Source organism: Pyrus communis, chromosome 8 (genome assembly GCF_963583255.1).
Source record: "Pyrus communis chromosome 8, drPyrComm1.1, whole genome shotgun sequence".
In the NCBI taxonomy this organism is placed as follows: Eukaryota; Viridiplantae; Streptophyta; class Magnoliopsida; order Rosales; family Rosaceae; genus Pyrus; species Pyrus communis.
The window spans coordinates 20,468,182-20,496,024 of NC_084810.1; the positions used below are offsets into that span (position 1 = coordinate 20,468,182).

A 27,843-nucleotide genomic window follows, 5' to 3' on the forward strand; every position below is an offset into this window, starting at 1 on the left:
CTAACAACGAGTTTATTTTACATTCTATTTAATTTACTAACATAAATATTTCAATAAAAAAAACATGAATAGACTTCTAAGAAAATAAAATTAAATGATATTAAGCACCAAAATTATTAGAAAAATGTTTAATCAAATTTTCAAAAGTAACAGTCTAATAGATGTTTAATTTATGAAGTCTAAAAAGAAAGCATCTATATATCAAAATTTCCCTATAATAAATTAATAGCTGTCAACAATACAACAAAACAAAACATAAAAATACCATAAATTGTATAAATACTCCATATCGAAGAGACCAAAGCGTGCTGCGTCTTTGAGTGAAATATTCTGACAAATGGAGTCTTTTTTGGTGGTGTCTCTGAAACCTTCACGTTCTCTCTCTAGCACCCTCTTCGCAGCCTCTTCTTATCACCCAATTTCCACTCCCACCACCACTGCCACCAGCAATCCAAACCCTTACCGCTATCCCAACGCAAGACGGTGGGGCTCATTCAGTCAAAGGCACTGTCGTCGGGATACTGTCAGTCACTTTGACTTCGATCGCAGACTCAGATCGCAGATCTGGAGCTCGTCTTCACCATCTACTGTCCCAAAGAAGGGTGGAAATCAAACCAGCGGCGATGAAAATAACAAGGCTGAGGGTTCTTGGATCGACTTGTACCTGCCAATTCAAGCTCAGCCTTATGCTAAGCTCGCTCGCCTCGACAAGCCGATCGGCACCTGGCTATTTGCTTGGCCTTCTTTGTGGTAAGTGAAAGGAATGAAGAAGAAAGTTTGAGTACTAACTGTTAAATAATTAGGATTTTTTAATCCATAACGGTACGTGAGAATGACATAATTCATCAATTTGATCTTTGAAATTTAAAATGAAGTGGGCATGAGATTGTGCATTATTGGTCATTTTAGTTATTTGTGAGAAATCTCTGTTAAATTGAGAGTATTTTTGTTAAATCAACCCCTTCCCCTTTGAACTGGCGGTTTCTTTAATTTAGTGGAGATTTTTCATAACATGATCAAAATGATTATATATGAAGAATCTCACCGAGTATTTTTATCAATTTTAAATCACAAAAATCAAAATGAAGAGCAAGATCTGGCTAAAAAGCATTGTTTTAGGTGCATGTCCAATCCTAGATGCAAATGAGGTCGTAAACCCACTTTTACATCTTGGTTGGCGGGAATCTCCTTCGGTCTTGCGGATGTATGAGCTACAAAATTTGCAACTCACCGGAAAAAGGCATGTAAAGGCAGGGCCGGCCTTGCGAATAGCCGGAGTAGGTGCCAGTCTAGGGCGCTCACTTTAGAAGGACTCAAAATTTTAGACGGAGTTAGGCAGATCTAGACGAGGATGAAAGGGAGTTATGCGAGCTTATATGTAAACGTCGGAATCTGGAAATTTTTGTTGTAGGATCGGCCTCACGCGAGGAAGAAGACAACTCTATTCCTAACATTATTTTAATTGCACGATTTTACTTAAGAGGATCCCATTATCTTTTTTTTTATAGTTGCATGTTTTCTTTATTTTAAATAGTCCCCACCATTGAGTTATGCGGGCTTATATATAAACGTCGGAATCTGGAAATTTTTGTTGTAGGATCGGCCTCACGCGAGGAAGAAGACAACTCTATTCTTAACATTATTTTAATTGCACGATTTTACTTAAGAGGATCCCATTATCTTTTTTTTTTATAGTTGCATGTTTTCTTTATTTTAAATAGTCCCCACCATTTTATTTTTACTTTTTTTCTTCTCTCTTGAATATAACATTTATGTTTATTTTTATAAGGTTTTATTGCCCTATTTTAAGATCACAACATTATTATGTACGCTAAAACTCACCTTTTTGAAAAATGATATTATTTAATGTTCAAATTAATTAGTTTATGTAATATATAATAAATTATTTAAATCTATCTTATCCGTCTAAACGTGTATACGAAAATTATTATCATCTTCAGTATTTTCTCTAGTTGTAAGATGTTATCTCTGTAATTCAACTATTCATTCATTTATTGAATATAATAAGTAACATTGTAATAATAGAAAAATGATTGGAATTTGGCGTACTGGGTATGGACTTTTTTTTCGGTTTGAATTAGTTGAAAAATTAGATTATATAAACCTAATAAGTGCATTTGTATTTAAAAACGCGAGACGAATAATATTTGAAAAATATTTGTATATATATATTTTAATATTAATTTTTAAATATATTTAATGTACAAATAGACTTTTTATATATTTAGTAAATTTTTTTTACACATATCAATGTACAAAGGTCGGAATTTGCGCCAGTCTTGGAGAGAGGTTCACGTGGAAGTGGAAAGAAAAGGAAGTAAACGCGCTCCCACGCGCAAATATACCCAATACTCGCCACGCATTTGGAAGGTCATGATTCAAGCAAAGTTTAATCAAATGGTTGTAAATAATCCAAAAAATACCATTTAATCGCCCAAAAAAAAAGAAAAAACCATTTGAAAAAAAGGTCCCCTTATACAGGCATAACGTTTGTTCATCCAGACACCAGTTTTCTTTTCTTTCAATTCTCACACAAAACACTTCCTCATCCAATTTTTTTATTTTTATTTTATTTTTTTATAGTTTTACTTTAAACTTCTTCTGATGAAACCAACGTCCAAATGAGATGAAATCGATGCTGTCCAAATTTTGAAATTTTTTGATTGAATTGTGCGAAAAAAATAGTTACGTTAATTTTTTTTTTTAAGAGTTAACAAAAAAATAAATTACACAAAAACGAATAAATTAAAATTTTGATCTCCTCATTTACATTTATGCATTGGAGCAAAACTAAAATTTACATCTCCATAGATGTATATGAAAGTATAAAAGTGGCTTTCCAATTTCCACCTACATATGCATCTCCAAGATTGAAGATGCTCTAACGTTTGCTAGAAAAAGATTTACATATATGGCAAGGGTATTTTGGTGTCAAGTATCAATGATATAATGTATAAATCTTTTTGATGTCGTGTTACATATCACTTGTACGAGTTGTTACAGTAACGTTATATTCATATCGTATAAGTTGCACTCTAAACGCTAACAACGTCGACGTAATTAATTTATTTATTTTAACTGGAAGTTAATTATGCTTATGGTGGGTCCATGCAGGTCAACAGCACTGGCAGCAAGTCCAGGACAGCTTCCTGATATTATGATGTTGATACTATTTGGATTTGGAGCTCTGTTTACTAGGGGCGCCGCGTGCACCATAAACGATCTCCTTGACCGGGATATTGATGCCAAGGTAAACTAAGTCCATTATATATGGTCATTTTGTATACGAAACTGATTTATATACACTTTTTTTTTGTGTTCACTTTTATTTATTTATGAAATTTTCTTTCTGCATATTGGTTAGATACTGAATTTAGTCCTTCGGCTGCATTTCACAACATATTTATTACGGTGAACTGATGTCACCTTGTTTTTAATTTTTAATTACTGTCACCTGATATTATTAATCTACTCATATTATGACACGTAATTTAAAAATTATTATGAGGTGGAGCGTACAAAGGAAAGATGAAGAAATTTATTCTTTGATAGATAATTACTTAGTTCTCTGACTAAAAAAAAAAAAAAAAAAATTATTACTTAGTTCATATGACAAAAGTTCTGCAATTAATTGATCAGGTGGAACGTACAAAGTCGCGGCCTCTTGCAAGTGGTGTTTTGACACCTTTTCAGGGGATTTCATTTCTTGGATTTCAATTGCTCTTGGTTCTAGGAACTCTCCTTCCATTGAACAATTATAGGTAATTAGCATTCTTACGAAGATTTATTTAGAATGATTCTAAAGAGATCATTTACTTGATTTATATTTTATAAACTCATATGATATAGTAGTTGATAATTGATTTCTTCTTTAAATCATAAAAGAAATAATTCAACCATCACCCGCTGCGTCACGTGATTTACAAAATATGGTCAATTACATCCCGAATCCGATGAAATATGATGAATTGAAACGGTATTGGTAAATATGTAATTATCTTAAATATATTAACTATTCCTAGCATTTTTAGTTAATCTGATTAATTATTATGTAAATGTTATTATAATCTGCTATGTATATGAAGCTAGCTTGTGTAACTCATTAATTGGAATTAACAGCTGCGTTTTGGGGGTATCATCTTGGTTCCTAATTTTCACGTATCCTCTCATGAAGAGATTGACAGACTGGGTACGTAATTACAATCTCATGACCGCATTTAATGACTTATTACGTCATTATAATGTATAATGTGGTATTCTACATCACATAATAATGCATATTTGGCGCAGCCTCAAGCCTATCTAGGTTTGATGATAAATTGGGGGGCCTTGATAGGATGGGCAGCAGTAAAAGGAAGCATTGATCCAACTGTCGTGCTCCCATTGTACTTTTCTGCAGTATGCTGGACACTTGTCTATGATACCATATATGCACATCAGGTAATCGTTGTGAGGATCTGGATGATTAATTAATCGTGTTCGTTCATTATATATCGTGCGGTTAGAAATTATTTTAAAATTTTAATTTAAAACTGAATATAAATAGTACTTAACGAAAACTAACCATACGATATACGATAAACAGACACGATTGATTAATCTCCGGATTCCCATAAAGAGAATCCGGAGAAGATCCTTATCCGTAAAACGAGGAGTAATGCTATGCACACCAAATTTTTTTTTACCAAGTTTTATTCACCTATAAAATGTCTTAGTTTTTGTAAGTTATGTTGGAAAAGGAGATTGATCCTTACTAATTTTCAACAAAATCTATAACATGCGTACAGTCTACAAACACATAATTTAGTCATAAATAAATTTGGCGAAAAAATAGAGTAATATTATTGAAAACAAACACGTTGCTTTTTCCCTGTCAGAAGTTGTATTTTCGAAGATTTGAGTGTGATCAAATTATGGAATAATTAAGTAGAATATGAGATAAGTTTTTCAATGTGCAATCCAACAAAATTAAGATGTTTTCTGACCGTGCTTGCTTGCAGGACAAGGAAGATGATTTGAAAGTAGGTGTTAAGTCTACGGCATTGAAATTTGGCGACTCAACCCAAAAATGGATTACTGGGTTTGGAATCGTGTGCTTGAGCTGTCTTGCCCTCAGTGGATACAATGCTGGAATAGGTTATTGTCTTTTTTTTCCCCTCTTTATTATAATTTCCTATATTTTTCATAATTTTTCTCTTTTATCACATCTTCACACCCAAATCTTGCAACTATATATGGAGCAGGGTGGCCGTACTATGCATTTTTGGGGGTTGCATTTGGACAATTAGCTTGGCAAATATCAACCGTTAATCTTTCATGCCCAGCTGATTGCAATAGAAAGTACGCGTTATCATGCAAAAAACACTATTTAGGGCTCGTTTGATAACCAATTGGTATCAAATGGGCTCTTAGGTTTCCAAGTATTTATTAGTTTTGTTTTGCTTCGAGCAAGATCAGCTTATTGACTTGGCCTTTTCTCTTTTTGTGCTGGTTCCAGATTTGTGTCGAACAAGTGGTTTGGCGCTATTATGTTCATCGCAATCCTATTTGGACGACTTTCATCATAAGGAGGTATAAGGTTTATTAATTTTTAGCATATATTAAGGTTGGTTATGTCTTCCATTAATTCTAATTTGGAGCTTTTTTACAGATACAGTTCATCATTCTCTCTTGCACTGTTCTCGTATATTTGCAAGAAGGTTGCAAGGTCACCTAAATACAGCACTCAAATGCGGGCAAGGATCAATTTTTATGCTGTAATATTTATCGTTTTACTTCAAAAGTGGACCATTTTCATGGGGCTGTATGGGACTAAATTTAGTAATTTTCAGTTCAATTGGGAAGTCTAACAGCAGGTGTGATGAAATTGTTCCAGATTTGTGTCAAACAAGTGTTTTCGGTGCTATTATTTTCAGTGGAATCATATTTCAGAATATATATATATATATATATATGTATATATAGTTACTTGGAAAACAAAGGTAAAACTACGTATGATAGACGTTCCTCTGATCCTTGCAAAGCAGATAGCTTTTGCTGGCTTGGGGTTGCCCCTTTTATTTGCAAGTTGCAACCTTGAGGCAAACTCGTATATATTATTTTGGTTATTTCTCCAATTCACAATTACGAAATGTCCCTCAACAAATCAAATTCCTCAGAATGCATAAGCGTAATTGCTCGCCTTGAAAATGGTCCGTGGGGAGATAAAGTATGTTCTTGGCATCACCTTGTATTCCGCAAAACTTTCAAAAATGACAGATGGAAAAGAAGGATGATACGTGGTCTCGTTCTGGGCGTTTGTCATCTTCTTTTCTTGCTTGTGCACAAGCTGGATACCGCACTTCGTGACTCCAAAGAAATATCTCATCTATATGAAGTACCGTCACTCGTTTTCGGCGCTTGTCATCTCCCCTTTTAACTCGTGCACAAGTTGGATAACGCACTTCGTGCTCCAAAGAATATCTCATGTATATGAAGTACTGTCACTTCCTCTCCACCTTTCAGTTGATTCCCCATGTTCCAGCCTTTAGTACTCATGATTCTTAAGCTGAAATTGGCTCAAGTTCATCTGAGATTGGTTCGAGTTCACATAGTTTTGAGACAGAATCAACTACCCCTAGCTCAACACCTGCGAAGATGAAGGATCTTAGTAAGATATATGCAAGGTGTAACATGTGCATAATTGAGCCAAAAAACTATGAAGAAGCTGCAAAGGACAAAGCTTAGTAAAAGGCCATAGAAGCTGAAATGGAGATGATTGAGAAGAATGAAATATTAGAGCTAATTAATAGACTATTAAGAAAAGCCAGTGATTGGTGTCAAATGGGTCTATAAGACCAAACTGAATTTAGATGGCTCAATACAAAAACACAAGGCAAGGCTTGTGGTCAAGGGCTATGTACAAAAGCTTGAGATAGATTTTAACGAGACATATGCTCGTGTGGCCAAATTAGATACCATCAGGACTCTCATTGCTTTAGCAGTACAAAAGGGTTGGAAATTGTTCCAACCAAATGTCAAATATGTATTTCTTAATGGTGTACTAAAGGAGGAGGTATATGTGGATCAACCAGATAGTTTTGTGGTTAAAATGCTGAAGACAAAGTGTACAAATTGAAGAAAGCCTTGTATGGTATAAAACAGGTACCAAGGGCCTGGTATGAAGAAATCAACTCATATCTCATTGATTGTGGATACACCAGAAGTTCAAGTGAGGCAACATTATCCATCAAGACCAAGGGGAATTCTGGAATTTTAGAGCCTGTTTGGTATCCTATTTGAAATTTTTTATTATTTCTCAAAAACATTTCTTGAAAACAATTTCTTTAAGACTCAAGAACTTGATTGGTTTGCGATTTAAAATTTTTAAATCTTACGACTTAAATTAGACAAAGAGATCTAAAAATGGGGGGTTGTAGGAGAGGGAGAAAGAGGAGAGAGGAGGAAGAAAGTAAGAGATGATTGAAGGAAAGAGAAAGAAGAGAGAGGATCGGACGAGATAAAGAGAAAAAGGAGTGGGAGAAAGAACCGAGAGAATGAAGAGAGCAAATTGGAGGAGAGACGAAAAATGTAAAAAAAAAAAAAAAGAGGAGAGAAAAAGAAGAAGAGACAGAGAGAGAGAGAGACAGAGAGAGATTTGGAGTGAGAGGGGAGGAAGGAGAGCAAAGAAAGGAGTGAGTTTAAGTTTAAAAACTCTAAAAACTCAATTTTTATGTTTATAGAAAATAGACTATATTTTGGAGTTAATCTTGAGTTCAGTTTATTAAAATAGTCATACCAAACAAGTTTTTAAGGCCTAAAACTTCAAAATTATTTTTGAGTTTAAAAAGTTGGATTCAATTAAATTACCAAACAGGCCCTTAGTTGTCTCAATTAATGTTGATGACAGTGTGTGTACTGGAAGTAGTGAAGAGTTGCTTGCTGAATTCAAGTCAGAGATGATGACATGGTATAAAATGACTGACTTGGGGCTCTTGTATCATTTCCTTGTCATGGGTATGATACATAGCATATTTACCTATCAAAAGAAATATGCATTGACTTTGCTGAATAAATTTGGATACAAGAACAAGCAAGTTAGCACCCCTCTGGTTACAAGTGAGAAATTGTGCAAGAATGATAACAGTGATCCTGCAGAGGAAAATGTGTATAGACAGAATGTTGGGAGTCTGCTATATTTAGCAGCTACAACGCCAGACATCATGTTTGCAGCTAGCTTACTAGCTAGATTTACGGATTGTCCTAGTAAGAAGTATGTTAGAGTAGCAGTGACTATGGAAGATTTGAGTATCAAAAGGGTAAAGAAGCTTTGTTGATAAGTTACTATGTGATTGGAGTGGCAGTAAAGATGACATGAAAAACAACTATGAATATGGATTTTTCGTTGGAAGCAGAAGTTCTCTAGGGCCTCAGTCAAGTAACATTGTATTTGACTTTCAACTGCAGAAGCTGAGTATGTTAATGCAGCCGAAGCAACAAGTCAAGACATTTGATTGAGATTTGTGCTTGAGGATTTCAAGGAGCTACATGTAACTCCACTTATGGTTGATAATACCTCAGCCATTGCTATGACAAAGAATCATGTTTTCACCAGAAAATTAAGAACATCAATATGAGATAGCATTTCATCTGAGAAGCCTTGCAAGAATGTGTTATCAATTTGAAGTATTGCAGATTAGAAGAACCCCTTATGTAGTATATTCGCGGCTCCTATGAGCGCTTTCCCTGTAAAACAGGTTGCAGACATATTCACTAAGGCATTGTCAGGATGGATTCAACTATGATTCAACTACTTGAGAGTATTGCTTGGAATAAAAGCAGTCAACAATTTAAAGGGAGTGTTGAAGTGTAAATTATTTTACTGGTTCATTTGATTTAAGTTGCAATGGTTTCTTTAGTCAATTGGACAAGTGTAAGGTTTAGATTCAAATTCATTTTTGTATAACTCATATGGCTTAGACTTAGCCAAGTATCATGTCCTCATAGATGACCTACTATTTATGAAATAGATTGGATCTAAAGCCAATGATGTAAGAAAATGTTTTGTTGTGTAAGCTCTGCTATGATTTCAGCCGCAATCTTCCTTTCACAGAAATATACAAGTTTTCTCCTTCATTCCTTTTTGTTCTTCATCAACTTTATTTCCAAAACCAGAAATTAACAAAAAAATAATATCAAACATCAAATTGCAACAGACATGATATTCTTAAGCCATTGGAATATAAGGAGTCAACAGAAAGGTGGAGAAGGAGTGACAATACTTCATATACATGAGATATTTCTTTGGAGTAACGAAGTGCTGTATCCAGCATGTGCACGAGCAAGAAGAGATGGTGACAAGTGGCCAGAACGAGACCACACGAATCATCCTTCTTTTCCATCTGTCATTTTTGAACGTTTTGCAGAATACAAGGCGATCTCACCATGGACCATTTTCAAGGACAGCAATTACGCGTATGCATTCTGAGGGATTTGGATTTGTTGAGGACATTTTGTATTTATTAATTGGAGAAATATCAACAATAATATAGACGAGTTTGCATCAAGTTTGCAACTTGCAAGTAACTGTATGTATATTCTGAAACTGGATTCCACTGAAAATAATAGCACCAAAACACTTGTTTGACATAAATATGGAACAACATCATATTTGCTGTTTGACTTCAAATTGAAATGAATATTACAACATTTAGTCCCCAAAAGCCCAAGACAATGGTCTATTTTTGAAATACAACAGTAAATATTACAACATTTGATCCTTGCACTCATTTGAGTGCTGCATTTAGATGACCTTGCAACCTCCATGCCAATACACGAGTTCTGCAGCAGTGCAAGAGAAAGATGAACTGTATCTGTCAAAAAAGCTCCAAATTAGAATTAATGGAAGACATAACCAACCTTACTATATGCTCAACATTTATAGGCTTTGAGAGTGAATCACCACCATTCATTTTTTTGGTGAAGTGAGTGGAGGTTGTAGGTGAAGTAAGTGGAGGTTGTAGGTGAAGTAAGTGGATGTTGTAGGTGAAGTGTGTGAGGTTGGTGAAGTAAATGGATGTTGTAGGTGAAGTAAGTGTGTGAGGTTGGTGAAGTAAATAGATGTTGTAGATGAAGTAAGTGGATGTTGTAGGTGAAGTGAGTGGAGGTTGTAGGTGAAGTAAGTGGATGTTGTCACGCCTCAATCCCGACATACGTCCAGAATTGACACGTGACGTCACCAAAAATCCGTATCTACCATATCTCACCTCCGAGATATGGGCAAGCACAACACAATAATCGAATTACATAGTTATTTTCGTATGCTTTATGACTGCATCTAACCTCCCCGTTAGACTGCCTACGTACCCTAAACAGGGATCAAGCCATTCGTAGTTCGTCATGCACAATAATTGACATATAACACACTCCAATTAAGTCGAAAGGTATAACGTTTCTCAATCAATCAATAGAACTCGACAAGCATGAAATTACTTGACTCAGGGTTACATAACAACCCATATGAAAATCATGATTTCCCCCTCCAACAATATATAGGCAATTATGTCACAACATGATACCGCAATTCACAACATATATCATTTTCAAGAACCAACGATGTACAATACCATTCTCTAGCCACATTTATCAACGAGTCTAGTCGTAACCATAACCATGGTATCCAACATATCAATCCCACATGATGATTTACTTTTTCCACTTCAACCATCACATAATTCATCACGTTTTCCACATACAATCGCATTTCATAGTGTGTAACATAGTTAAGAATTAACAAAGCACACATTAATCTCTAGAAGTATTAATCAACTAAAATACTCATGATGACCCCACTCATATGCAGCGTCATTCCATAATCACCTCAATCAATAATGTCAACCATCACATCATCAATAACACATACAACAAGTCGAAACGCAAGGCTAGAGCAACACAATTCAGTTGAAGACTACATCTTTGGAAAAGGGGATTTTGGACCACCCAACGGACCAAGGCTCCAAAGGGGATTCCGGACCATCACTCAACGGAATCCAAACAGAACTCAGTTCCAATCCACCCAACCGAATTGAACGGAAGTCCAAGAAACATAACAACGGCTCGAAGGAACAAGACATGATTCAAGTTACCCAATTCACGAAACTCAACGAACGAAGCAATATTGAGCAAAATCCACATCACAATGGGTCATCGGTCATTTACTAGAACTCACATCTCCCAAGCAATTCAATATGCGTTTCAATCACATGTCACAGCCAATTCCAATACACAACTCAAATCACATTTCACTTCATCATACTAATCACTATACTTCCAACATTATATTTCAATACATAGCTTGTAACATGTCAAGGAATCACGAAGTACAATATTAACATTTAATTTCGTTAAGCAATCAGTGAGATAACATATCATTTCACGAATTTAATTAAAGAACTCTACATAATTCCCAATTTGGGTTTAAGAATAATAACATGGTAATTCTAATTTATTTTCACAATATCTATTGTGGGTAATTCCCATCTACTCGAATTTAGGATTCTAAATCACCTTACGGAATGAACTAGAGCAAGGATTCCGGACCACTCAACGGAATCCAACAACATTGGGTTCCAGACCACTTAACGGAACCAAAATATCAAGCGGTTTCCCATAATCTACTCATACCTGTCATATGTAAAGTCAATGCCAACATTATGGAATTGGTGCACTGGCAACTCAGGCACTCAGATAAGCTGAGAGGCTCGGGTGAGGGACAATAAAATAAGCATGTGATACAATAATAAAACCAGCCGTCAATCATAATTTAAAAACCTTGAATATAAATATTTCTTAAGAAATCAATACCAAACTTTTGAAAACACCGAGGGAGTCACCCAAACATCCAAAAGTTCAATCCAAACAACCATAGCATCTCACATCCATATTCACATACACACAATGAAAGTAGAAGTAGGGCGACATAGTTCATCCAAAGCCTACACCTTTGCAACCATCTCAAACTAAACTCAATGAACTAAGGTGGATACAATCCCAGACCATCGCTCAACGGGATCACAGAGTAAGAGGGATTCCGGACCATCACTCAACGGAACCCAAACCAAGATACGATTCCTGACCATCACTCAACAGAATCGCAGAGTGGAGTAGGAAGGATTCCGGACCATCACTCAACGGAATCGCGGAGTACATTGCATAACCACCAATCGATGAAACAACACATGAATCAAGTTACTCAAGTTATAAAGGCTCAACGAAACAAGAAATGAAATAATGAAACGAGCATTGACACGTTTCAAAGCAACAAACCCGATGACAATGGGTTAACGGTCCACCACTAGCCCTCACCTCATCAAATCAAGCCATTCATACAAAACAAACCATGTTTCCAATATGCACGTCAAATCCCACTTCATATAACTATATCATTGGCTAAATATGAAAATTAACAATTTATAGGAAAAATGATTATAAAGCCATTTCATATTCACACATATTAAAGTCACTCACATTTCATCATAACATACCATTTATGTAATTCAAACACCTTTCGAATATGCACGTCAATTCACCTACCACGATCATCATCAGTACACAAGCCAAATCATGTTTGATAAACATAGGTCTATGGCTAAATATATATAAATATATATAAATATATAATCACATTTCAATAGAATGACATTATAAGATCAAGTTAAATTCACAGATGGTACCAATATAAGAAATCAAGGTAATAACCATATCACACATGTTCAAGTCACTCTCTAACCAATGTAGGCCCACTAGACTTCACTTAAGTCTCCCATGGTACTAATTTTATTATTTAGAACATTCCGAGACATGTTGACCAAAAATCAACTCTCGGTCAACGATGGGGTCCACAACAATCCGCAAATCCGATTTATGATCCATAACTTTCCAAAGTCCACATTATGCTTCGAGGATAACATACTAAAATTTCATTATGATCCAATGGTCGAATTGTCGTCAATCACACAAACAAGTGGTGATCCAAATTGATCACCACACCCAACAATTGAATCTTTGGCAACCAAGCTAGACATAGGTTCACATGATCACTAGAAGGTATTTAAAACCTAGACAACACTCGTGAACGATCCCACGCACCTCCACACGCGGTGGAAGTCAAGGTGGAGGGTTTACAAACCCCGAATTTCAACATTAACTAGAGGAGCTCAAATTTACGTGGTAGCTAGAGCTCAACAAGGGAAACACTTTTCACAACTAGGCCGACGATAATTTCTAACCGAAAACCGTCCAATTTTACCGGAGAAAACCGGATTTCTAGGTGTTCTAAACACCCAACTCTAAAACGAATACGAAAGCACGAACTAAGCATACCTACTCGAAGATTATGAAGAGTAGATGAAGTTTCATACCTCACTCGAAGGAAATCATTGCCGGAATCGTCGGAAAAATGATAAAACCGCCGGAAAAGTCGTGGACTTTGCGAAATCGAGCTGCAAAGATGGAAAGGAAATGGGGAAATCTAAAATCACAAAAATGTAGGGCTCGCCAAGAGCTTTCCATGGACACCAAGATCATCCAAAACGGAGCTCGGATGAAAAAGATACAAGTGGGTCAAGTTTGGTGGGTTTATGAGTCAATTTCTCCCTAAAAACGGGTTAGGCAGCTCATTTCCCCCATTTTTCCGAAAAACTCTCCCCCCTTTTTTTCTGGAGGTTTCCCTCCCCTTTAATTTATAGCAATTTGGTAATATTACCAAAATGCCACCAACTTCAAACGACTCTAACTTCTCCGTTCGGACTCGGAAATAAGATCTGTTTACGCCTACGCGCTCATGGAATCGAACTCTACCTAACCAATTCAAGAGTTGACCGAAAAGGTCAAGAAAATTAGAAATGACTAAAGTAACCCTCACTTCGTTTTTCTCAAATTTGGAGAAATAAAGAACTAGTTCCAATCAAATCTTCGAAATACGTCAAGAATAAAATAAAATAATAATTTTAGGGACGGGATATCACAGATGTTGTAGGTGAAGTAAGTGTGTGAGGTTGGTGAAGTAAATAGATGTTGTAGGTGAAGTAAGTGTGTGAGGTTGGTGAAGTAAATAAATGTTGTAATTTTAATACATTGATTAACATTTATTTTACTGAAATTTCGATGTCTACAGTTGGTTCTTTTTTAAACTTAGATTAAGAGACTTTGACCAATTACCACATCAACATTTCTTTATTTTAAAATTACCTATAATTAGTTTAAAGGCAACATCACTTCACTTTGTAACTAATTGCCTACAATCTAGGAAATTAATTTCCCAGTCCTTTAAACTCCTACGTTTTAATGAATCTTTCTATTAAAAAAAAATAATTAAAGTAATTTAAGCTCCTATGTCTTTAATGATTCTTTTTGTAAAAAAATAATTAATTAAAGTAATTCCTCATTATTAGTAAAAAAAAGTAATGAAAAAAAACGTACCAAAAATTCATATGTACCATAATTAAATATACCAAAAATTCAAATGCACCAAGAAACTAAATGACCAAAAATTCAAATATACCAAGAAACCAAATGTACTGGAAATTCAGATATATCATAAACCAAATGTATTCATCTTATAAGTAACCAAATATACCGATATAATCAAACATACCGTTATAACCAAACGTACCTAACGAGTTTATTTTACATTCTATTTAATTTACTAACATAAATATTTCAATAAAAAAACATGAATAGACTTCTAAGAAAATAAAATGAAATGATATTAAGCACCAAAATTATTAGAAAAATGTTTAATCAAATTTTCAAAAGTAACAGTCTAATAGATGTTTAATTTATTACGTTTAAAATCAAAGCGTCTATATATCAAAATTCCCCTATAATAAATTAATAGCTGTCAACAATACAACAAAACAAAACATAAAAATACCATAAATTGTATAAATACTCCATATCGAAGAGACCGAAGTGTGCTGCATCTTTGAGTGAAATATTCTGACAAATGGAGTCTTTTTTGGTGGTGTCTCTGAAACCTTCACGTTCTCTCTCTAGCACCCTCTTCGCAGCCTCTTCTTATCACCCAATTTCCACTCCCACCACCACTGCCACCAGCAATCCAAACCCTTACCGCTATCCCAACGCAAGACGGTGGGGCTCATTCAGTCAAAGGCACTGTCCTCGGGATACTTTCAGTCACTTTGACTTCGATCTCAGACTCAGATCGCAGATCTGGAGCTCGTCTTCACCATCTACTGTCCCAAAGAAGGGTGGAAATCAAACCAGCGGCGAGGAAAATAACAAGGCTGAGGGTTCTTGGATCGACTTGTACCTGCCAATTCAAGCTCAGCCTTATGCTAAGCTCGCTCGCCTCGACAAGCCGATCGGCACCTGGCTGTTTGCTTGGCCTTCTTTGTGGTAAGTGAAAGGAATGTAGAAGAAAGTTTGAGTACTTACTGTTAAATAATTAGGATTTTTTAATCCATAACGGTACATGAGAATGACATAATTCATCAATTTGATCTTTGAGATTTAAAATGAAATGGTCATGAGATTATACACTATTGGTCATTTTAGTTATTCTGTGAGAAATTTCTGTTAAATTCAGAGTATTTTTGTGAAATCAACCCCTCCTCCTTTGAACATGCTGTTTCTTTAATCTAGTGGAAATTTTTCATACAATGATCAAAATGATTAAGGATGAAGAATCTCACAGAGTATTTTTATCAATTTTAAATCATAAGAACCAAAATGAAAAGTGAGATCTGGCTAAAAAGCATTGTTTTAGGTGCATGTCCAATCCTAGATGCAAATGAGGTCGTAAACCCACTTTTACATCTTGGTTGGCGGGAATATCCTCCGGTTTTGCGGATGTACGAGTAATATTTAAGTAATATTTGTATATATATATTTTTTAAATATTAATTTTTAAATATATTTAATGTAGAAATAAACTTTTTATATATTTAGTAAATTTTTTTTTACGCATTTCAATGTACAAAGGTCGGAATTTGCGCCAGTCTTGGAGAGAGGTTCACGTGGAAGTGGAAAGGAAAGGAAGTAAACGCGCTCCCACGCGCAAATATACCCAATACTCGCCACGCATTTGGAAGGTCATGATTCAAGCAAAGTTTAATCAAATGGTTGTAAATAATCCAAAAAATACCATTTAATCGCCCAAAAAAAAAAAGAAAAATGAAAAAACCATTTGAAAAAAGGTCCCCTTATACAGGCATAACGTTTGTTCATCCAGCCACCAGTTTTCTTTTCTTTCAATTCTCACACAAAACACTTCCTCATCCAATTTTTTTATTTTTATTTTATTTTTTTATAGTTTTACTTTAACCTTCTTCTGATGAAACTAGCGTCCGAATGAGATGAAATCGATGCTGTCCAAATTTTGAAATTTTTTGATTGAATTGTGCGAAAAAAATAGTTACGTTAATTTTTTTTTAAGAGTTAACAAAAAAATAAATTACACAAAAACGAATAAATTAAATTTTTGATCTCCTCATTTACATTTATGCATTGGAGCAAAACTAAAATTTACATCTCCATAGATGTATATGAAAGTATAAAAGTGGCTTTTCAATTTCCACCTACATATGCATCTCCAAGATTGAAGATGCTCTAACGTTTGCTAGAAAAAAGATTTACATATATGGCAAGGGTATTTTGGTGTCAAGTATCACTGATATAATGTATAAATCTTTTTGATGTCGTGTTACATATCACTTGTATGAGTTGTTACAGTGACGTTATATTCATATCGTATAAGTTGCACTCTAAACGCTGGCAACGTCGACGTAATTAATTTATTTGTTTTAACTGGAAGTTAATTATGCTTTTGGTGGGTGCATGCAGGTCAACAGCACTGGCAGCAAGTCCAGGACAGCTTCCTGATATTATGATGTTGATACTATTTGGATTTGGAGCTCTGTTTACTAGCGGCGCCGCATGCACCATAAACGATCTCCTTGACCGGGATATTGATGCCAAGGTAAACTAAGTCCATTATATATGGTCATTTTGTATACGAAACTGATTTATATACACTTTTTTTTTTCTGGTCACTTTTATTTATTTATGAAATTTTCTTTCTGCATATTGGTTAGATACTGAATTTAGTCCTTCGGCTGCATTTCACAACATATTTATTACGGTGAACTGATGTCATCTTGTTTTTAATTATTAATTACTGTCACCTGATATTATTAATCTACTCATATTATGACACGTAATTTAAAAATTATTATGAGGTGGAGCGTACAAAGGAAAGATGAAGAAATTTATTCTTTGATAGATAATTACTTAGTTCTCTGACTAAAAAAAAAAAAAAATATTACTTAGTTCATATGACAAAAGTTCTGCAATTAATTGATCAGGTGGAACGTACAAAGTCGCGGCCTCTTGCAAGTGGTGTTTTGACACCTTTTCAGGGGATTTCATTTCTTGGATTTCAATTGCTCTTGGTTCTAGGAACTCTCCTTCCATTGAACAATTATAGGTAATTAGCTTTCTTACTAAGATTTATTTAGAATGATTCTAGAGAGATCATTTACTTGATTTATATTTTATAAACCCATATGATATGGTAGTTGATAATTGATTTCTTTTTTAAATCATAAAAGAAATAATTCTACCATCACCCGTTGCATCACGTGATTTACAAAATATTGTCAATCACATCTCGAATCCGATGAAATATGATGAATTGAAACGGTATTGGTAAATATGTAATTATCTTAAATATATTAACTATTCCTAGCATTTTTAGTTAATCTGATTAATTATTATGCAAATATTATTATAATCTGCTATGTATATGAAGCTAGCTTGTGTAACTCATTAATTGGAATTAACAGCTGCGTTTTGGGGGTTTCATCTTGGTTCCTAATTTTCACCTATCCTCTCATGAAGAGATTGACAGACTGGGTACGTAACTACAATCTCATGACTGCATTTAATGACTTATTACGTCATTATAATGTATAATGTGGTATTCTACATCACATAATAATGCATATTTGGCGCAGCCTCAAGCCTATCTAGGTTTGATGATAAATTGGGGGGCCTTGATTGGATGGGCAGCAGTAAAAGGAAGCATTGATCCAACTGTCGTGCTCCCATTGTACTTTTCTGCAGTATGCTGGACACTTGTCTATGATACCATATATGCACATCAGGTAATCGTTGTGAGGATCTGGAGGATCAATTAATTATGTTCGTTCATTATATATCGTGCGGTTAGAAATTATTTTAAAATTGAATATAAATATTACTTAACGAAAACTGACCATACGATATACGATAAATAGACACGATTGATTAATCTCCGGATTCCCACAAAGAGAATCCGGAGAGAATCCTTATCCGTAAAACAAGGAGTAATGCTATGCACACCAAATTTTTTTTTACCAAGTTTTATTCACCTATAAAATGTCTTAGTTTTTGTAAGTTATGTTGGAAAAGGAGATTAATCGTTACTAATTTTCAACAAAATCTATAACATGCGTACAGTCTACAAACACATAATTTAGTCATAAATAAATTTGGCGAAAAAATAGTTTAATATTATTGAAAACAAACACGTTGCTTTTTCCCTGTCAGAAGTTGTATTTTCGAAGATTTGAGTGTGATCAAATTATGGAATAATTAAGTAGAATATGAGATAAGTTTTTCAATGTGCAATCCAACAAAATTAAGATGTTTTCTGACCGTGCTTGCTTGCAGGACAAGGAAGATGATTTGAAAGTAGGTGTTAAGTCTACGGCATTGAAATTTGGCGACTCAACCCAAAAATGGATTACTGGGTTTGGAATCGTGTGCTTGAGCTGTCTTGCCCTCAGTGGATACAATGCTGGAATAGGTTATTGTCTTTTTTTTTCCCCTCTTTATTATAATTTCCTATATTTTTCATAATTTTTCTCTTTTACCACATCTTCACACCCAAATCTTGCAACTATATATGGAGCAGGGTGGCCGTACTATGCATTTTTGGGGGTTGCATTTGGACAATTAGCTTGGCAAATATCAACCGTTGATCTTTCATGCCCAGCTGATTGCAATAGAAAGTACGCATTGTCATGCAAAAAACACTATTTAGGGCTCGTTTGATAACCAATTGGTATCAAATGGGCTCTTAGGTTTCCAAGTATTTATTAGTTTTGTTTTGCTTCGAGCAAGATCAGCTTATTGACTTAGCCTTTTCTCTTTTTGTGCTGGTTCCAGATTTGTGTCGAACAAGTGGTTTGGCGCTATTATGTTCATCGCAATCCTATTTGGACGACTTTCATCATAAGGAGGTATAAGGTTTATTAATTTTTAGCATATATTAAGGTTGGTTATGTCTTCCATTAATTCTAATTTGGAGCTTTTTTACAGATACAGTTCATCATTCTCTCTTGCACTGTTCTCGTATATTGGCAAGAAGGTTGCAAGGTCACCTAAATACAGCACTCAAATGTGGGCAAGGATCAATGTTTATGCTGTAATATTTATCGTTTTACTTCAAAAGTGGACCATTTTCATGGGGCTTTATGGGACTAAATGTTGTAATTTTCAGTTCAATTGGGAAGTCTAACAGCAGGTGTGCTGAAATTGTTCCAGATTTGTGTCAAACAAGTGTTTTCGGTGCTATTATTTTCAGTGGAATCATATTTCAGAATATATATGTGCTATTATTTTCAGTGGAATCATATTTCAGAATATATATATATATATATATATAGTTACTTGGAAAACAAAGGTAAAACTACGTATGATAGACGTTCCTCTGATCCTTGCAAAGCAGATAACTTTTGCTGGCTTGGGGTTGCCCTTTTTATTTGCAAGTTGCAACCTTGAGGCAAACTCGTATATATTATTTTGGTTATTTCTCCAATTCACAATTACGAAATGTCCCTCAACAAATCAAATTCCTCAGAATGCATAAGCGTAATTGCTCGCCTTGAAAATGGTCCGTGGGGAGATAAAGTATGTTCTTGGCATCACCTTGTATTCCGCAAAACTTTCAAAAATGACAGATGGAAAAGAAGGATGATACGTGGTCTCGTTCTGGGCGTTTGTCATCTTCTCTTCTTGCTTGTGTACAAGCTGGATACCGCACTTCGTGACTCCAAAGAAATATCTCATCTATATGAAGTACTGTCACTCGTTTTGGGCGCTTGTCATCTCCTCTTTTAACTCGTGCACAAGTTGGATACCGCACTTCGTGCTCCAAAGAATATCTCATGTATATGAAGTACTGTCACTTCCTCTCCACCTTTCAGTTGATTCCCCATGTTCCAGCCTTTAGTACTCATGATTCTTAAGCTGAAATTGGCTCAAGTTCATCTGAGATTGGTTCAAGTTCACATAGTTTTGAGACAGAATCAACTACCCCTAGCTCAACACCTGTGAAGATGAAGGATCTTAGTAAGATATATGCAAGGTGTAACATGTGCATAATTGAGCCAAAAAACTATGAAGAAGCTGCAAAGGACAAGGCTTAGTAAAAGGCCATAGAAGCTGAAATGGAGATGATTGAGAAGAATGAAATATTAGAGCTAATTAATAGACTAGTAAGAAAAGCCAGTAATTGGTGTCAAATGGGTCTATAAGACCAAACTGAATTTAGATGGCTCAATACCAAAACACAAGGCAAGGATTGTGGTCAAGGGCTATGTACAAAAGCTTGAGATAGATTTTAACGAGACATATGCTTGTGTGGCTAGATTAGATACCATCAGGACCCTCATAATGGTGTACTAAAGGAGGAGGTATATATGGATCAACCAGATAGTTTTGTGGTTAAAATGCTGAAGACAAAGTGTACAAATTGAAGAAAGCCTTGTATGGTATAAAATAGGTACCAAGGGCCTGGTATGAAGAAATCGACTCATATCTCATTGATTGTGGATACACCAGAAGTTCAAGTGAGGCAACATTATCCATCAAGACCAAGGGGAATTCTGGAATTTTAGAGCCTGTTTGGTATCCTATTTGAAATTTTTTATTATTTCTCAAAAACATTTGTTGAAAACAATTTCTTTAAGACTCAAAAACTTGATTGGTTTGCGATTTAAATTTTTTAAATCTTACGACTTAAATTAGACAAAGAGATCTAAAAATAGGGGGTCATAGGAGAGGGAGAAAGAGAGAGGAGGAAAGAAAGTAAGAGATGATTGAAGGAAAGAGAAAGAAGAGAAAGGATTGGATGAGATAGAGAGAAAGATGAGTGGGAGAAAGAACCGAGAGAATGAATAAAGCATATTGGAGGAGAGATGAAAAATGTAAAAAAAGAGAGGGGAGAGAGAGAGAGAGAGATTTGGAGTGAGAGAGGAGGAAGGAGAGAAAAGAAATGAGTGAGTTTAAGTTTAAAAACTCTAAAAACTCACTTTTTATGTTTTTAGAGAATAGACTATATTTTTTAGTTAGTCTTGAGTTCAGTTTTTGAAAATAGTCCTACCAAACAAGTTTTTAAGATCTAAAACTTGAAAACTGTTTTTGAGTTTAAAAAGTTAGATTCAAGTAAAGTATCAAATAGACCCTTAGTTGTCTCAATTAACGTTGATGACATTGTGTGTACTGGAAGTAGTGAAGAGGTGCTTGCTGAATTCAAGTCAGAGATGATGACATGGTATATTGGGGCTCTTTTATCATTTCCTTGGCATGGGTATGATACAGAGCATATTTACCTGTCAAAAGAAATATGCATTGACTTTGCATATTTACCTGTCAAGAGCATATTTACCTGCAAGCAAGTTAGCACACCTCTTGTTACAAGTGAGAAATTGTGCAAGAATGATAACAGTGATCCTGCAAAGGAAAATGTGTGTAGACAGAATGTTGGGAGTCTGCTAGATTTAGCAGCCACAACGCCAGACATCATGTTTGCAGCTAGCTTACTAGCTAGATTTACACATTGCATTAGTAAGAAGTATATTAGAGTAGCAGTGACTATGGAAGATTGAGTATCAAAAGGGTAAAGAAGCTTTGTTGATAAGTTACTATGTGATTGGAGTGGCAGTAAAGATGACATGAAAACACCTATGAATATGGATTTTTCGTTGGAAGCAGAATGTTCTCTAGGGCCTCAGTCAAGTAACATTGTATTTGACTTTCAACTGCAGAAGCTGAGTATGTTAATGCAGCCGAAGCAACAAGTCAAGACATTTGATTGAGATTTGTGCTTGAGGATTTCAAGGAGCTACATGTAACTCCACTTATGGTTGATAATACCTCAGCCATTGCTATGACAAAGAATCATGTTTTCACCAGAAAATTAAGAACATCAATATGAGATACCATTTCATCTGAGAAGCCTTGCAAGAATGTGTTATGAATTTGAAGTATTGCAGATTAGAAGAACCCCTTATGTAGTATATTCGCGGCTCCTATGAGCACTTTCCCTGTAAAACAGGTTGCAGACATATTCACTAAGGCATTGTCAGGATGGATTCAACTATGATTCAACTACTTGAGAGTATTGCTTGGAATAAAAGCAGTCAACAATTTAAAGGGAGTGTTGAAGTGTAAATTATTTTACTGGTTCATTTGATTTAAGTTGCAATGGTTTCTTTAGTCAATTGGACAAGTGTAAGGTTTAGATTCAAATTCATTTTTGTATAACTCATATGGCTTAGACTTAGCCAAGTATCATGTCCTCATAGATGACTTACTATTTATGGAATAGATTGGATCTAAAGCCATTGATGTAAGAAAATGTTTTGTTGTGTAAGCTCTGCTATGATTTCAGCCGCAATCTTCCTTTCACAGAAATATACAAGTTTTTTCCTTCATTCCTTTTTGTTCTTCATCAACTTTATTTCCAAAACCAGAAATTAACAAAAAAATAATATCAAACATCAAATTGCCACAGACATGATATTCTTAAGCCATTGGAATATAAGGATCAACAGAAAGGTGGAGAAGGAGTGACAATACTTCATATACATGAGATATTTCTTTGGTGTAACGAAGTGCTGTATCCAGCATGTGCATGAGCCATAAGAGATGGTGACAAGTGCCCAGAACGAGACCAACGAATCATCCTTCTTTTCCATCTGTCATTTTTGAACGTTTTGCAGAATACAAGGCGATCTCACCATGGACCATTTTCAAGGACAGCAATTACGCTTATGCATTCTGAGGGATTTGGATTTGTTGAGGATATTTTGTATTTCTTAATTGGAGAAATATCGACAATAATATAGACGAGTTTGCATCAAGGTTGCAACTTGCAAGTAACTGTATGTATATTCTGAAACTGGATTCCACTGAAAATAAAAGCACCAAAACACTTGTTTGACATAAATATGGAACAATTTCATCATATTTGCTGTTTGACTTCAAATTGAAATGAATATTACAACATTTAGTCCACAAAAGCCCCAAGAAAATGGTCTATTTTTGAAATACAACAGTAAATATTACAACGTTTGATCCTTGCACTCATTTGAGTGCTGCATTTAGATGACCTTGCAACCTCCATGCCAATACACGAGTTCTGCTGCAGTGCAAGAGAAAGATGAACTGTATCTGTCAAAAAAGCTCCAAATTAGAATTAATGGAAGACATAACCAACCTTACTATATGCTCAACATTAATAGACCTTATACCACCTTATGATGAAAGTCGTCCAAATAGGATTGCGATGAACAAAATAGCGCCAAACCACTTGTTCGACACAAATCTGGAACCAATACAAAAAGAGAAAATGCTAAGTCAATAAGCTTATCTTGTTCAAAGCAAAACAAAACTAATAAATACTTGTAAGCTTAAGAGCCCATTTGATAACTGTTTAAAAACAAAATTAAATACCAATTGGTTTTCAAATGAGCCCTAAATAGTGTTTTTTTTTCCATGACAACACGTACTTTCTACTGCAATCAGCTGGGGATGAAAGATCAACTGTTGATATTTGCCAAGCTAATTGTCCAAATGCAACCCCCAAAAATGTATAGTACGGCCACCCTGCTCCATATATAATTGAAAGATTTGAGTGTGAAGATGTGGTAAAAGAGAAAATTAATTATGAAAAAAAAGAAAAAAATTAAAATAAAGAGGGGAAAAAAGACAATAACCGATTTCAGCATTGTATCCACTGAGGGCAAGACTGCTCATGCACATAATTCCAAACCCAGTAATCCATTTTTTGGTTGAGCCGCCGAATTTCAATGCCGTAGACTTAACACCTACTTTCAGATCATCTTCCTTGTCCTGCAAGCAAGCTTGGTCAGAAAACGTCTTAATTTTGTTGGATTGCATCGAAAAAGTTATCTTATATTACTACTTAATTATTCCATAACTTGATCATACTCAAATCTTGGAAACTACAACTTTTGACAAGGAGCACAATAGCGACGTGTTTGTTTTCAATAATGTTCGAGACACCAAATTATTTTTTTGCCAAATTTATTCATGACTAAATTATATGTCATGTTAAAGTTTTACTTGTTGAAAATAAGTAAGGTCCAGTCTCCTGTCCCAACATATGACTTACAATATCTAAGGCATTTAATTGGTGAACAAAACTTGGTAAAAAAATAGTTTGGTGTGCATAGCATTACTCGTTGTTTTACCTGATGTGCATATATGGTATCATAGACCAGTGTCCAGCATACTCCAGAAAAGTACAATGGGAGCACTATAGCTGGATCAATGCTTCCTTTTACTGCTGCCCATCCTATTAAAGCCCCCCAATTTATCATCAAACCTAGATAGGCTTGAGGCTGCACTAAATATATACGCATTATGATGTGATATATAATACCATATTATACTTTTTAATGACGTAATTAGTCGTTAAATGTAGTCACGAAATTGTAATCAATTACCCAGTATGTCAATCTCTTCATGAGAGGATAGGTGAAAATTAGGAACCAGGATGAAACGCACAAAACGCAGCTGTAAATTCCAATTAATGAGTTACACAAACTAGTTTCATATTCATAGCGGATTATAATAATATTGGCATAATAATTAATCAGATTAACTAAAGGGAAAATACTAGGGAGATCGTTTTTAAACATATTTTATAAATCACATGATGCGACGGGTGATGACTAAGTTATTTCTTTAATGATTTAAAGAAGAAACCAATTATCAACTGTCATGTGATTTACAAAATATAATTCAAGCAAATAGTCTCTCTAGCATCATCCTAATGAATTTAAATAAGGATGCTAATTACCTATAATTATTCAATTGAAGGTAAATTCCAAGACCCAAAAGCAATTGAAATCCAAGAAAACAAATCCCCTGAAAAGGCGTCAAAACACCACTTGCAAGAGGCCGCGACTTTGTACGTTCCACCTGATCAATCAATTGCAGAACTTCTATCACATAAACAAAGTATTAATCATCAAAAAAGTAAATTTCTTCGTCTTTCCCCTGATCATTAGAGAAATTTACCGTGCTGCATTCAAACCAGATATAAGCGAAATCGTAAATGTCTAGTGAAACCAAAGGTTCCAAACCCCGGAGTCTCAACTTCAATTTTCAAAAAAGTCACCCAAGTGATTTAACAATAATTTCTTAGTGTTTGTCCCACCAGTACACCATTCTACTATACCATGTTGTGTACTAATAGGGATGATAATAATTTTTTAATTTAAGTTATATAATAGATCAAATAACATCAAGTGACAATAATTACTCCTAATGTGGCTTGGCCATAAATAATTAATAAAAACAAGATAAACTGATGACATCAGTTCGCTGTAATAAATATTTGTGAAGCGTAGCCAAAGGATTAAATTCATTGTCTAACCAATTTGCAAAAAGGAAATTGAGTACACCATTGTTTTCCTTAGAATTTCATACATCAATAAAAGTTTGCAGAAAAAAATGTGTACAGAAATCAATTTCGCATACAAAATGACCATAATGGACTTAATTTGTACCTTGATATCAATATCCCGGTCAACGAGATCGTTTATGGTGCATCCGGCGCCCCTAATAAACAGAGCTCCAAATCCAAGTAGTGTCAAAATCTTAATATCGGGAAGCTGCCCTGGATTTGCTGCCAATGCTGTTGACCTGCACGCATGCACCCACCAATAAGCATAGTTGACTTCCAGTTCTATCACATCTCGGTCCGGGACGGATCACTTATGAACCTGCTCCACCACCGTATTACGATATTGTCCGCTTTGGGCTTACCATTCCCTCACGGTTTTGTTTTTGGGAACTCACGAGCAACTTCCCAGTGGGTCACCCATCATGGGATTGCTCTAGCCCCCTTCTCGCTTAACTTCAGAGTTCCAATGGAACCCGAAGCCAGTGAGCTCCCAAAAGGTCTCGTGCTAGGTAGAGACGTGAATATACATTTAAGGATCACTCCCCTAGGAGATGTGGGATGTCACAATCCACCCCCCTTAAGGGCCCAACGTCCTCGTCGGCACATCACGACCAGGGTTAGGCTCTGATACCAATTGTCACATCCCGGCCCGGGGCGGATCACTTCCCGAGCCCGCTCCACCACCGTATCACGATATTGTCCGCTTTGGACTTACCATTCCCTCATGGTTTTGTTTTTGGGAACTCACGAGCAACTTCCCAGTGGGTCACCCATCATGGAATTGCTCTATTCCCCTTCTCGCTTAACTTCAGAGTTCCTATGGAACCCGAAGCCAGTGAGCTCCCAAAAGACCTTGTGCCAGGTAGAGACATGAATATACATTTAAGGATCACTCCCCTGGACGATGTGGGATGTCAAAAGTTCCACACCAATTAAAAAAAAAAACTTAAATAAATTAACTATTGTACGGCGAATTAATTAAACTTGGCTTGAATTTACAACCGTTTGATTACATATTTGTTTGTATGGCAGTCTATCTGAAATTTCGATTTTATTAGGATGTTTAAAATTATGTGAATTTTTTGTTTGAAAAATAAGAGTTGCAAGGGCTTAATTCTAAATAAACCTAATTATAACAGTTATTACATAACAGTTAATACTCAAACTTTCCTCTCATTCTTTTCACTTACCACCAAAAAGGCCACGCATACAACCAGGTGCCGATCGGTTTGTCGAGGCGAGCGAGCTTAGCATAAGGCTGAGCTCGCATTGGCAGGTACAAGTCGATCCAAGTACCCTCAACCTTGTCGTTATCATTGCTGATGGTTTGATTTGCACCTCTCTTTGCGGCAGTAGAAGGTGAAGACGAGCACGACATGTGCGATCCGAGTCTGTGATCAAAGCCAACGCGACTGCAAGTATCCCCACGGTGCCTTTGACAGAACGAGCCTAACCGTCTTGCGTTGGGATAGCGGTAAGGGTTTGGATTGCTGGTGGCAGTGATGGTGGCGGTGGAGGTTGGGTAATAAGAAGATGGTGCGAATAGGGTGTGAGAGAGAGGATATGAATGTTTCAGAAACCTACTTGAAGCGGAAGTGCGACACACCACCAAAAAGGACTCCATTTGTCAGAATATTTCATTCAATGATGCACCACCCGTTAGTCTTAGATATGGTGTAGTTGTACAATTCAGCAATTTTTATATTTTATTTAGAGTGGTGTTATTTACACACTCATTTTTACTTCACATGTGCTTCTTGTTAATTAAATATTTCCCATTTGATATTCTTCTATTCATTCGATTCACCGGCTGAAACTTGAGAATGGTGTGTGATAGGTAAAAATAGGTGTTTGGATGACACATCCTTGTTATGTTGTATTGTTACCGGTCTTTAAGTTTATTATATGTCACTTTTTAATGCTACTTGTTCTTGAAATCAGGCAGTTTACTTTTTGATCCATGTTGTTTCAATGTATACATTTATTATTTCGACAAAAAAATGTATAAATTTATAATAACACGTGTATTTATTTGATAATACTAAATAATTATGTGACAG

General features: G+C 35.4%; 3 protein-coding genes across 5 annotated transcripts; 2 read left to right on the forward strand and 1 right to left on the reverse strand.

The window, feature by feature from the left end:
• The first annotated feature begins 302 nt into the window (after window positions 1-302).
• On the forward strand, window positions 303-5,946 carry LOC137743518 (4-hydroxybenzoate geranyltransferase 2-like). The gene is made up of 9 exons (XM_068483425.1): window positions 303-750; window positions 3,136-3,271; window positions 3,661-3,782; window positions 4,141-4,210; window positions 4,312-4,461; window positions 5,022-5,157; window positions 5,265-5,361; window positions 5,519-5,592; window positions 5,672-5,946. The coding sequence occupies exons 1-8, from the start codon at window positions 338-340 to the stop codon at window positions 5,586-5,588; spliced, it is 1,194 nt and encodes a 397-aa protein (XP_068339526.1). The 5' UTR covers window positions 303-337; the 3' UTR covers window positions 5,589-5,592; window positions 5,672-5,946.
• An 8,877-nt stretch (window positions 5,947-14,823) lies between these two features.
• On the forward strand, window positions 14,824-19,582 carry LOC137743578 (4-hydroxybenzoate geranyltransferase 2-like). Of its 3 annotated transcripts, none has more exons than XM_068483500.1 (9): window positions 14,826-15,417; window positions 16,864-16,999; window positions 17,385-17,506; window positions 17,865-17,934; window positions 18,036-18,185; window positions 18,733-18,868; window positions 18,977-19,073; window positions 19,231-19,304; window positions 19,390-19,582. In XM_068483500.1, the coding sequence occupies exons 1-8, from the start codon at window positions 15,005-15,007 to the stop codon at window positions 19,298-19,300; spliced, it is 1,194 nt and encodes a 397-aa protein (XP_068339601.1). In that variant the 5' UTR covers window positions 14,826-15,004; the 3' UTR covers window positions 19,301-19,304; window positions 19,390-19,582. The 3 variants fall into 3 exon arrangements, with proteins under 3 accessions (XP_068339602.1, XP_068339601.1, XP_068339600.1); XM_068483499.1 differs by having other exon boundaries at window positions 14,827-15,417; window positions 19,384-19,582; XM_068483501.1 differs by lacking the exon at window positions 18,036-18,185 and having other exon boundaries at window positions 14,824-15,417; window positions 19,384-19,582.
• Window positions 19,583-23,315: 3,733 nt separating this feature from the next.
• Window positions 23,316-27,407, reverse strand: LOC137743654 (4-hydroxybenzoate geranyltransferase 2-like). Its single transcript, XM_068483586.1, has 8 exons — window positions 26,974-27,407; window positions 25,887-26,022; window positions 25,175-25,296; window positions 24,819-24,888; window positions 24,564-24,713; window positions 24,066-24,201; window positions 23,859-23,955; window positions 23,316-23,674 (listed from the first exon to the last, which is right to left on the reverse strand). The coding sequence occupies exons 1-8, from the start codon at window positions 27,405-27,407 to the stop codon at window positions 23,605-23,607; spliced, it is 1,215 nt and encodes a 404-aa protein (XP_068339687.1). The 3' UTR covers window positions 23,316-23,604.
• Window positions 27,408-27,843: the final 436 nt, after the last annotated feature.

Excerpts from the sequence above, each read along its gene's own strand:
- LOC137743518 (XM_068483425.1), top strand. The coding sequence starts at position 338 with ATGGAGTCTTTTTTGGTGGTGTCTCTGAAACCTTCACGTTCTCTCTCT. Across the intron at positions 3,783-4,140 it reads CTTCCATTGAACAATTATAG|CTGCGTTTTGGGGGTATCAT; the intron begins GTAATTAGCATT and ends TGGAATTAACAG. Across the intron at positions 5,158-5,264 it reads TGGATACAATGCTGGAATAG|GGTGGCCGTACTATGCATTT; the intron begins GTTATTGTCTTT and ends TATATGGAGCAG.
- LOC137743578 (XM_068483500.1), top strand. The coding sequence starts at position 15,005 with ATGGAGTCTTTTTTGGTGGTGTCTCTGAAACCTTCACGTTCTCTCTCT. Across the intron at positions 15,418-16,863 it reads TTTGCTTGGCCTTCTTTGTG|GTCAACAGCACTGGCAGCAA; the intron begins GTAAGTGAAAGG and ends GGGTGCATGCAG. Across the intron at positions 19,074-19,230 it reads CCAGCTGATTGCAATAGAAA|ATTTGTGTCGAACAAGTGGT; the intron begins GTACGCATTGTC and ends TGCTGGTTCCAG.
- LOC137743654 (XM_068483586.1), bottom strand. The coding sequence starts at position 27,407 with ATGGAGTCCTTTTTGGTGGTGTGTCGCACTTCCGCTTCAAGTAGGTTT. Across the intron at positions 24,202-24,563 it reads ATACCATATATGCACATCAG|GACAAGGAAGATGATCTGAA; the intron begins GTAAAACAACGA and ends GCTTGCTTGCAG. Across the intron at positions 23,675-23,858 it reads CCAGCTGATTGCAGTAGAAA|ATTTGTGTCGAACAAGTGGT; the intron begins GTACGTGTTGTC and ends TATTGGTTCCAG.